Genomic DNA, 12,153 nt, shown 5'->3' with positions numbered 1-12,153 from the left:
CCTAGTATGTCGCTCTGAACTGTGACCTCCATAGGAACAACAAAAGCAGAATAAAGCACCTCAGGCACACATTCATTTGTATTGTTTGGGTTAAGATAACATGCAACATGATAAACCTCTTTTTCTAAGGTTTTGCTCTCCATGTTTATGTGCACGGAAAACCCAAACTATCCATAGAGGTCCCTGTAACCAACCTGTCCCGTTGTGATAGTGTACTCTTGCTAACTTTCTTTTCATTTCAGATACGATGTCCAGGCAGGCGTACCCCGACTGTGGGCACCAGAGAGACAAGGGCGACCGCCACCGCCGGTGCGTCGTCTGCCTAGGCAGGACCCACACCGAGGCGACCTTGAGCGGCGACCTTGAGCGGCGGCCTTGAGCGGCGACCTTGAGCGGCGACCTTGAGCGGCGACCTTGAGCGGCGACCTTGAGCGGCGGCCTTGAGCGGCGACCTTGAGCGGCGGCCTTGAGAGGCGGCCTTGAGCGGCGACCTGGAGCGGCGACCTTGGGGGGACTCTGGGGGGAAGAGCAATAGAGGCTTTAGAGGCTGGTTTAAAGACACTGTGGGGAAGAGCAATAGAGGCTATAGAGGCTGGCTTAAAGACACTGGGGGGAAGAGCAATAGAGGCTATAGAGGCTGGCTTAAAGACACTGGAGGGAAGAGCAATAGAGGCTATAGAGGCTGGTTTAAAGGGCTTCATGCTGATTGAGGATAAATATACAAATAGTGCCCTCTGGCTGTACATATGGAAACAGGCTAGCTATATACAGTAATTTGTATTTATTGTGATTCATGTTTGTTTTTAAGTGTAAGCTACTGGATGACCTTAATATCCCTCAGGATCAATAAAGTATCCATCTATCTATCTATCTATCTATCTAATTCCACACCTGTTAAAGGTCAATAAATAATTCCATTAACACACATTTCATCACGATCATGTACTAACTAATAATAAATACACAAGTAGAAATTCTTATATTCAGCCACACTACACAAAACAGTTATTGATCAAAATAAGGCTAGATATACCACCCTCCTTTGGCTCCATGACAGCAAAGGAAATAAGACTATTCAGCACAAAAAAAAAATTATAAATAAAAATAACATTAAACTAATTTAATTAAAAACACACATTCATGCTCACATTCATACAGGCAACACTGGGGATGCATACGATCTCCTTCGTTCCTTGGTTTCCATCTCGAGGCCCACAGTGAGTCTCCATGTTCTGTTCCTCGCCCCTGCGCTCTTTCACTGAATAAGTGAATATCTCCTTAGTTTGTGTTTATATCACCTGAGTTTGTGTTTCTCCTTAGTTATTTTCTTCCCCAGAGTCACATTTCTATGCATTTTGTTGCATTCCTAGAAAGATATTGTGTGTAAGTGTAATTAATTGAGGATACTTCTGAGCGCCCGCTCAGTTTGTTGATTTTCCCTGTTAGTTTCCCTGGCAGAGTCTTATTAAACCTGGTTGAACATTAATTTTCTGTGTCGAGACGTCTATGACAATCAGTCACTATTTCACTATTTTATCCTCTGCCTCCTTTGTCTTCAGCCCAACTCTAATAATACCATTTGGAGAGACCCTTTGCCCAACCTCTCCCAGTGAAATACCATAATAAAGTGAAGCCAGATTAAAACTGATTGAAAGTTGTTTCTATTGTACACCAAGCATAGAGCTCCATATTCTTTGTAGGGGAATTCACAACGTACACAGACTGAGAACTCCAGAGAGAGAAAGCGAGAGGAAGAGGGAGAGCTTTTGTGAGTGTGTGTGTGTTGATCACACATGATCATGTGCTATCAAAATGAAATTGAATATGGTACCAAAACCAGTTGCCTATAAAACCATACCTCAAAAAGTGTCAAATTGTTGCATAGTGTTACTTTAACTTCAAAAATAGTACCATCATTTATCAACGAGCAACCTGGTTCTCCCGTTTAGAACTACTTCTAATAAAATAATCTAAGATAAAGCTACACATTTGAGAACCTCGATATTGATAGACTGATAGTAAAATGGAATAGAAATCAAACAGAAACATAATCACAATTCCCACTCAGAAAGCGGTCCTTCAGCAGTGTTTCGTGGTTCCGTGATCTGTCAGATTTGGTGCCCTTACTTCCGGCCAAATCTAGAGCAAGATGTACCAGAATAAAAGTCTCGAACACTAGTTACAATTTGCCTTCATCGCCAAAACACATTTCTTAATTTTCCATTTTTGTAAACTGTAAACACAAATGCATAACTACGGAAGCGAAATTCATTCACTGTTTTTCTAAATTAATTTTATTAAGTTTATTATTGTTAATTTATAAAAAACAGAAATTCAGAAAAACAGCTAGGCTCACATTGGAAAACTTTCATGAAAACAAATATATGCTGCCTGTTTAGTTTAATCCACCTTTTTTTGGTTTTGTTTGAGACATTGGGAGATGCCTTAAAATAATGGTATTAGATGGTATAATCATTAGTATGTCGACTTTGTTTAGGCACCTCAGGACTTGGCAGTTGTTCAGATTGAAAGCCCATTCTGATCTGCTGGACGCGTAACTAAGACAGTGATCAGTTATCACAAAATGTATTGTCTTTAACCTGTCAAAAAGCCTGTAAAAAAATCCTAAATCCTCTGATTATGGACAATAGATGATCATGAATCAGTGATGACCCTCCTTGTCTGTCTCAGCTGTTGTTCTAACTGTATTTTCCATGTCCACCTCAAAGTGATGTTTTTAACATTATTGAAGGCTCATTAAAAACCTCATTGCCGCTGTCAGTACCCAGGCAAAGCATAGAAGGAGAAAATCAGCAGATTTGGGTTTGGATAAGTGGCTACTCGATAAAATTATGTTAAATTAATACTGTAATGATACTTCTGATCATGTGTGATTACAATTATTTATTTTAAGACTTGGCCCTGATTTAAGTGTCTCTCTTCCATATGACGGAGACACACTAAAGACACCTAAAGCACAAGACCTGAGCAGAAATACAAACATCTGTATGGAAAGAAATAACTAAACCTGAAAAGTCTTTATGACATCATATATCTTTATTATGTTCATTTCACATTGCACTGAAACCAAGGCACACTGTTATAACAGATTACCTTCATTTCTGCCTGATGTGTGATGTGGTATGTGGTCAAAAACCCCTTGGCCACAGCAACTCTCGGAGGGGGGTCTCGCCCGGGGCGTAATTCCATGCAGAAAATATACATTTTTTTCTTCTCTAGTCTCCATGTTGCCTACATCTATATTGTGTAAATATATATAAAAGTTTTTAAGACACTTTTGTTCAGTATGTATTGTATCGTGAAGAGTGCCCTCCAGTGTACAATACTTGTATTACATCCAGATGTTAACTTGCAGTTTGACTGGCAGTTGCCTGCTGCATGGCTCCAATTGCATCTCCACCCTGTTTTTTTTTGTTTATTCCACATTAATCTCACCATCATATTGAGCATGTCATTTGCAGGCAAAAGTCGTGTCTCATTTACTCCTAAATGTCTTTTCTCTTTTATGACCTCTGGTGTACATTGTTGGTATTGCACTGCACTGCTGCTTTACCCTCTGTAAGTGCACTTACCTCTGGTCTCCTGCAGGCGGTGCTGAAGAGCACACAGTGGAATCACACACAGACTATTTTCCACGTGAACTCCCAATGACCACAAATACAGAATCATTGAACAATAAACATTAACACTTCCAACACTAAGGCCTTTTTTGACTCTGTTAAGTATTCTGCCAATGCTGATATTTTTGTATATTTCACCCAACTAAAAACCATGAGGCCAAAGTGGCATTTATGATTATATTCTAGAACACCTCAGCAAAAAATGAATGAAAGTAAAAGGAATGTAGTAAAACTAGTTTTTTTTATTAAAATGAAATCTAAAGACACTAAAATGAAATCTAGTTTTAGAGGTGCTCAGACTTTGTACAAAAACACATTGTTAATATTTTGGAAGTTTTCTTTTTTACTCTGAACCTTGTAAACATAGGTGTTTGCTCCACATAGGTGAGTTTAGCATTCAGAAAGTGTGTGTGGTTTCTATACTAATTAGAAGTATTATAGAAAGTGACACTTTTCTTCACTTCGACCACTATGCATATTGATGAGAGAGGTGTGAACATTCTGGGACACCTTGGTCAAATGACAATGGCCATGACGTAATAGCCCTGGAATGTCTTTGTGCCCCACTACCCCCTACAGGTTTTCTTGACACATCAGGAACCAATGGTGATCACTGAATTACCATGCTCTTATCATATGAATAGTTGTCATTTGCTAATGGGAGGGTCAAAACCTCACTCAGAGGCTGAAATTTGCAAGGGATTAGTTATATCCTCCTTACAAAGTGATTATTTATACTTTAGTTTCAAACTGTATATATTTAAAAAGTAAAGGGTTCAAGATTGCTGTGGGTGTTAGTTTTATGTTTGTAGAACAAAAACTTGCTGAGATTTTAAATTCTATTAATAAAAATACCAGAAAGTGCCCCACGGGGCTCCTTCGTGCTGGAAGGGTTAATCTGTTTTCATCGGTTATGTTTCTTATCAATATTAGAATTAAGGGAATATGAATGAAAACATTCTTTATAAAACACTACTGACAAACTCTGATTTCATTGGTTACTTTAAAAAAACATACATATTCCTTCAAATAGAATCGTGACGAAAGTACAGAGTACAGAGATAGGAGTAACATAATTTCTTCCTAAACAAAGACAGGTACAGTGGAAAGGAGCAGTTGGACAACTACTATATGTCCCACAGACCCGAATACCATACAAGGGTTAAAAAACATACATATTGCTTCAAATAGCATCGTGATGAAAGTAGTATACAAGGGAGAGGGATTATATTAACAGTCAAGTGGAGTACAGAGATAGGAGTAACATTATTTCTTCCTAAACAAAGACAGGTACAGTGGAAAGGAGTTGTTGGACAACTACAGTATATCATATATGGAGTGACTTCATAATGTCACTAATCATTCCAGTAACTAATGAGAACGCATATTTACATCAGATGTCATTATTTGTTTTATACACAGTGTAGAGGAATATTTAATGTGGAATAAAATGTGAATGGATTCATGAGGGTCTAGATCTCTATGTAGATATGTTTACAATTGGGATCTTTCTGAAGTTCAGAGAGCAGCTGCATTGTTGAGAGTCCAGGCTGATTCCCCCTCAGGCTAAGCTCTCTGAGGGCTGATGGGTTTGATCTCACTGCTGATAATAAAGATCTGAAGCCTTCACCTGTAATACTGCAGCTCCTCAGGCTGTAGAGAGAAAGAAGGAAAGACTCTATTAGATCAGCTGAGGGACACACATGAGGACTAAGAGGGAAGCAGTTATTACCTCATGTGTTCTGTGCATGCTGGACATGTGAGACATCAACATAAACCACATCCATATTTCTGAAAGGGGAGAGTATTAATGTACAAAGTACAGTATGTGAGTGTAATACAGTAAATGATTTTGGGTTTCAAAATGATGTGATATGTGTGTGTGTCTCTATATTATATGTTGCATGTGTGTGCGAGAGGGAACATGAAAATTCACTGTCAGCAGTCAGTACTTGGTCTTGTGAATCTCAATTTAATTAAGTATGACAGACAGTAGAGAGAAAAGTTTGCTTTTAAATAATAAAATGTTACTGTTAAAAAATGTTCTTGATATTGTGTGTGTGTTAATGTATGTATGATAAAGATGGGAAGGGAGTGTGGTAAGAAGTGTTTTACCGCTGTATTTACCGCTCTACACACAGTCTGCTTTGCAGACAAACACCAGTGTATGTATTTGTAAGTATGTGAGAGTGTCACACCCGGCTTTGCCTTGAAGGGTCTGCCTCACTCAAACCCTTGTCATAGTAAGACTTTGAGCTGTCCCTCTCCATCCGGTCTGCAGGGGGAGCTGTCTGGTCTGGCCAATGTGGCTAGATGGCAGCCGATTGGTGGGACACTTTAAAACAGCTCCTGATGTTGAGCTCACTCTCTTTTCTGGATGCTCTGGTCCTGCAGCTACTGGGGCTGGCTGCAGCACATTTCTTCCTTAGCTCCCTTTCTGTCATTTTTACATTACACACCCACTATGCTGATCTGATCTGCACTACACACACACTATGATGATCTGCACTACAAACACACTATGCTGATCTGATCTGCACTACACACACACTATGCTGTTCTGATCTGCACTACACACACACTATGCTGATCTGATCTGCCCTACACACACACTATGCTGAACTGATCTGCACTACACATACACTATGCTGATCTGCACTACACACACACTATGCTGATCTGCACTACACATACACTATGCTGATCTAAACTACACACACACTATGCTGATCTGCACTACACACACAATATGCTGATCTGCACTACACAAACACTATGCTGATCTGCACTACACACACTATGCTGATCTGCACTACACACACACTATGCTGATCTGCACTACACTATAATGATCTGCACTACACATGTGTTCCTATGTTTTTATGTTATGTGTAGTACTTACTTATTGTGTGTGTATGTTTGTGTTTTTATGTTTTTATGTTTACTGTATGCACCTATGCACCAGAACAAATTTCAGGTAGGCGCATACCTACTTGACAATAAATCTGTTTCCGATTCTGATTCTGATTCTGACATACACTATGCTGATCTGCACTACTGTTACGACCCGGCTCTTGAGCCGCAACAAATGAAGAGCCAGACCACAGAGTTGTACGAAAATAAAGTTTTATTTATATATAGCTTAAAAGTAGTGAATAAAATAGTGAATGCAAAACAGCCGCACCAACCGCATGGTGTTCACCAGCTTCCAATGCATGGTGAGAATGCCAGCCCTCTCTGAAGGCAAACAGCATGGCTTTAATCCACAGGTCGTCAGGTGTGGACAATCAAGCAAATTACGCCCATTCACCACCTAAAGACCATTGCACTGCCACTGCAAAGCCAGTAGGGGTGTAGACGGGCGTAACAACTACACCATGCTGTTCTGCACTACACACACACTATGATGATCTGCACTACACATACACTTTACTGATCTGATCTGCACTACACATACACTATGCTGATCTGCACTACACATCCACTATGCTGATATGAACTTTACTGCTGAATCATTATTACCCATTTGCATGTGAAGAGGATGGGAGTTCACTATCACCATCAAATTCACTGATATTAACTCTTGTATTTGGTCTTGTGATACTCACCTTAGTACCTCCAGTTTACAGGTTGGATTCTCCAGAAGAGAAGAAAGATGCTTCACTCCTGAGTCTCCTGCTTTAGTCCTCCACAGCAGCAGCTTTCTCATGTGTGAGGGGTTTGATCTCAGTGCTGATGCAAGAGAACTGAAGCCCTCTTCTGTAATACTGCAGTCTCCAAAGCTGTAGAGAGAAAAGGATTTTTTTTAATGTATTTCCTTTAGACAACAAAAACTGTGTATTTGTAAGTGTGTATGTATGTTTGTTTGTATGTATTTCTGTGTGTGTGTGTCTGTGTGTAAATTGGTGTTTTAGTGTGTGTTTGTGTGCAGGTGTTTTAGTGTGTGTGTGTGTGGGTGAGTTTGTAAGTATGTGTGTGTGAGTTTGTATGTGACGTATGTGTATGTGTGTTAGCGTGTGTGTGTGTGAGTGTGTTTGTGTGAGTTTGTGCATTTGTGCGAGTTTTTGTGTTTGTGTGAGTTTGTGTGTTTGAGTTGGTATATGAGTGTGTTTGTGTGTGTGTGTACGTGCGCTTGTTTGTTAGTCTTTCAGTTGAGTAGGTTGGTACTACAGGGTAGGGTATGAATGTATATTTTCTGTTTGTGCTTTCCTTTCATAACCTCACAAACATACACCCAATCTCACCTCAATTTATTCATCGTTGTTTACAAGTATTTAATAGAAAGAGTTCAGATTCAACTGGATGTCCAGGTCTCCCTGTTTTCTTCATTCTAATCGGATGACCCTCAGCGATTGCACCTTTCCCCTGTCACGACCCAGCCTGGTCTGCCCCGCCCCCTGCTATCAGTGCTCTTCCACAGCTGGGGAGCAGAATCTGCGCAGGTGCCCACAGGTGTGTCGAATGAAGGCTTGATGAGCTCCACAAAAAAAGGGCCTTGACGCAGTGCACCGGAGGCTCCATCTCCTCGACGCATCGTTTATGTTTGTTTGTTGGACATACTGTATATCCACCCATTAGACACCCACTCGCACTACACTTTTATTTTATGACAATTAAACTAACTTTTCTACTATACTTTTAATAAATGTCCGTTTGATTACTTTGACCTTGCTCGTGGAACTTCCGTTCATGTTCATGCAGAGAGCTGTGCATGTAACACCCCAACCCCCTCTATAACATGCTACTTTAACTATTCAAAGTCTTTCGATGATGTTGCCATTACATCTGAATATCTCTGTCTGTAACAGAACACTATGATGGCCATTTATTACTACACTTGATTTATGTGTGACAAGAGAATGTTCTTTAACTTATAAAACCCTTCAAATACCCTTCAAATACCACGCCACTACTCTACTTACTTTGTGCCAACTAGAGAAGTGTTCTAATAGCTTGTTTGTTGGTTTTTCCTTTTCTTTTGTCTTTGGTGCCAAAACTGAACACAGTGGTGCTCCATTTACATTTAATCATTTAGCAGACACTTTTATCCAAAGCGACTGACAAGGATTTTACACATTTTACACCGATGGCACACTGTACATCAGGAGCAATTAGGGGTTTAGTGTCTTGCTCAAGGACGCTTCGACAGGGTATCAAACTAGCAACCTTCTGATTACTAAACGACTTCTTTACCTCCTGTACCACTGTCGCCCCTTTTCACCTCTGGGTCATCCTGAGCGAGTGACAGGGACTTCATGGGGTTTGAGGCCATTCCTCTTCTGTCTTTGCACTCACACCTCTTGATGACATGTAAGCTGGGTTCAGTTTGGTTCCATTTTGATACATCTGTGTTTTCCCTTATGAGAGAGATTCTATTTGGCACTCATTTGGTGAAATCTTGTTGCTCATTTGCTATTTATACAGAGACTTTCCTAAAGGCTGACTGACTCTTGAAGCTCTCGGACAACTTCTCAGCATTTTGTCCACTTTAACAGCCAGTACTGCAGCTGCCAGTTCTATGCCAGGGATGGTCATCTGTTTTAAAGGAGCCACTCTTGCTTTACTAAGCCTGAAGGACACGTGTACCATATGATTGTCGGCAGTCATTCTGGAGTAACTTATAGTGCCATATCCAAGATCACTGGCATCAAAAAAGTCTGAGTGGTCCAAATGGTTTCACACACTGTGCCACTTATAAGTTCTCCGATGAATCAAGACGTTCGATCCATCTTCTCCATTCGTCAGGTGCAGCTTGAGGTATTCTGCTGTCCCAGTCATGCTTACTCCTGCAGAGCTTTTGAAGAAGCAACTTTGCAGGTAGAGTGGGAGGGCACAAGAAACCAAGTGGGTCATAGATTGAGCGCACTATCGATAGCATGTTCGTTCGAGTGTGAGGTTCCTCCCTTTGACACAGTGATGTAAACTCCTTGACTAGCTCTACTGCTTCCTGTTCAGATGAGAGGGACTTCAAGCAGCCATCAACATTGAAATTGTTCTCAATAGTTCTTATGAACTTGGGATGGAATGTGCTCTTGTTGTCTCTAGCTGTCTGTCTTAGTGCAAAGTTGGCACACCTTGGAGATGATCCAAAATGGTGCACCAACATGTGATGCTCAACTGGAGGCTAACCAACATCACCATTAGGCCACCACAGAAATCTCAAGAAATGAACATCGGATTTGGCACTCTAACTTGAAGCATTGCCTGAATATCTGTCATCACTGCGACCAGCTACTGCTAAATTAGGCCAGTCTGCATTTGGGACCCTCCAAAAAAGAAGAATGCAGCTAATGTACAGTATATTAATCAAAGAGAATGTGACAGCATCCACTTACATCAGTGTCTGCAGCGTGCAGTGGGAATCCTCCAGTAAAGCACACAGCTGAGTCACTCCCAAGGCTTTTGGTACGAGATTACTCAGATTCAGCTCAGTCATGAGTAAGGGGTTTGAACCCACAGCTGAAGCCACAGCAGCACAGCCTTCCTCAGCAGCACTCCCCTTCAGGAACCTGTACAAATAGATACAATAAATATATATGCTGTCTGACACAAAACATCAACACTGGTGCTTAAATTAAATAAACACAAAAACATTTGAACTCCTACCAAGGCAGTCTCTTACAAAAATCAAAAAAGTAAACTGAGTCACATACTGTATTTGTTTTTCTCATGGTAGAGGAAGCACTGCTACACACTAGAATAGTCTATTGGTTCAATAAATCTGCTTTGCCTGGTGCAGCAGCTTTAAATATTACAGGCTCAGTTTTCACTGCAACAGCTGAGCTCATCCTGTCACTTTCAATATAACGTTCATCTATTGTCATTAGTGATGCCCCCTACGTCAACAGCTTGACATAATATGAGGTGTGGCTATTAAATAAAGACACTAATGGTTGAAGTTAATTTCATTGAAGAAGATGTATTCGTATATACTCGTTATTACAGTCTCATTACTTTTTATTTGAACTACTTTCACTGCACCAAAAGCAAGATTATAGGGCCCGTAAACGCTGTGATACAGCCGCGAATGATAAGCATTCCTGGTTGATATATCGGATATTCCCCCGAAATATCCGTCTGCCGCAAATTACCGGAATTTCCCGCGTACAGGCCAAGAGGGGACAGGGGGGCGATGTGTTACTTCTCACCTCCCGCTGACAGAGGTGTGAAATGCTCTTATAAGCATATTGACTGTCAGCAGTCTAGCCACACACACCCTGCTGCAGCCATTGGTCGAAAACGACAAGGAATTGAATTAAAACGTCTTGTGATGAGGCGGAATGAGATTCTGTCTATTGGTCAGCTTTCAACTGACAAAACGTATCCCCTCCCATTTACAGCTATAGCCCCATAAAAATGAAATAAAAATGTACACGATAATAATTTAATTAATATTCTGTCTTTAGGGTTTTGCTCCGGGGTTATCACATTTCTTGTTTTGCCTTCCGTTTTCAGAGTTCTGTCTTTAGGGTTTTGATTTCGGGGTTATAACGATTCTTGCTTTGCCTTTCATTTTCAGAGTTTGAGGGTTGTAATGTCACTTTCGAGGCTGTTCCACTCATATTCCGGAGCTTCCTCTCTGTAATGTTCTTGAGATTCACTTTTGGCAGGTAATTATACAGAGTCGGGCTTACTCTGATATTGAGATAGTCATTTCGCAACTTGGGACATGTTTGACACTCGTGAATATCTAACCTGTGACTTTTCAGGTAGATTTTGAAATCTTACGCGAGCTTCGCGAGCTTCGAACTTGCGCTCTTCAGGTTAATGGTACTGTGAACCTGTGTCTAACAGCTTAGCCACTTTGCTGGTAAGGATTTAGCTCGTTGGTGCGAGCAAGTCACTGGTTTATCATTCCTCCCTCCTCCGGGGTATTTCTCTTCTGTTACTGGAGCGTGGGAATTCGGAATTGTTTAGTGGATTTATGTGAAGTTTTAATTAGCCTATGTTCACTTAAAGGCGCCCGAGGCAACATTAGAAACTTTAGACTCGAATAATAAACGTTCAATTTCTAGTCTTTTTTACACGTAGTAAGTTTCAATAACACCATACTATTACATATCGACATTCAAGGAGCAAAGATGAGACGTCGAAATCGCCTGCCTTCTGTTTTCCACGGTAGATCGCAGGTTATGCTAGAAATGGCTTAGCATGGGTGGGATGGGGAAAGACACACCAATGTGGGCTTCTACGGCAATACACAGGGTCGAAGACTGTCGTAAATCACACATTTCATGCAGTGTTTGAATAAAAGCCTTGGTCTCGTTATAAACTTACCTGAGATTTTTCAGTTTACACTGCAGGTCATCTTTTAGGTCTAAAAGCAGTTTCACTCCTGATTTCCCTGGATCATTTCCTCTGAGATCCAGCTCTCTGAGATGATTGGGATTCAACCTCAAGGCTGAAGCCAGACTAGCATAGCCCTCCTCTGTTATACTGCAGTCTGAGAGTCTAAAGTGAAAATATAGTCATAATTTAGTCAAGGCAAACACAACAAGACATTTCCAGTGCA

General features: G+C 40.7%; 1 protein-coding gene across 1 annotated transcript in view; it reads right to left on the bottom strand.

Annotated features, from left to right (window-relative positions):
* Positions 1 to 322: 322 nt before the first annotated feature.
* LOC308375691 (NACHT, LRR and PYD domains-containing protein 12-like) overlaps positions 323 to 12,153 on the bottom strand; it is a gene marked incomplete at its 3' end in the record, with an annotated part of 34,007 nt that continues 22,176 nt past the window's right edge. Inside the window, exons 10-15 of the mRNA XM_080851875.1 lie at positions 11,919 to 12,092; positions 9,977 to 10,150; positions 9,583 to 9,715; positions 7,258 to 7,311; positions 3,594 to 3,615; positions 323 to 516 (exon numbers count right to left, since the gene is read on the bottom strand). Of these exons, the coding sequence (XP_080708001.1) occupies positions 323 to 516; positions 3,594 to 3,615; positions 7,258 to 7,311; positions 9,583 to 9,715; positions 9,977 to 10,150; positions 11,919 to 12,092 (751 nt within the window). The remainder of the gene's footprint in view (positions 517 to 3,593; positions 3,616 to 7,257; positions 7,312 to 9,582; positions 9,716 to 9,976; positions 10,151 to 11,918; positions 12,093 to 12,153) is intronic.

This window comes from Sprattus sprattus (assembly GCF_963457725.1).
Source record: "Sprattus sprattus genome assembly, chromosome: 15".
NCBI lineage: Eukaryota > Metazoa > Chordata > Actinopteri > Clupeiformes > Clupeidae > Sprattus > Sprattus sprattus.
The sequence above is the reverse complement of the archived record's forward strand: the minus strand, read 5'-3'. Positions and strand labels throughout refer to the sequence as shown.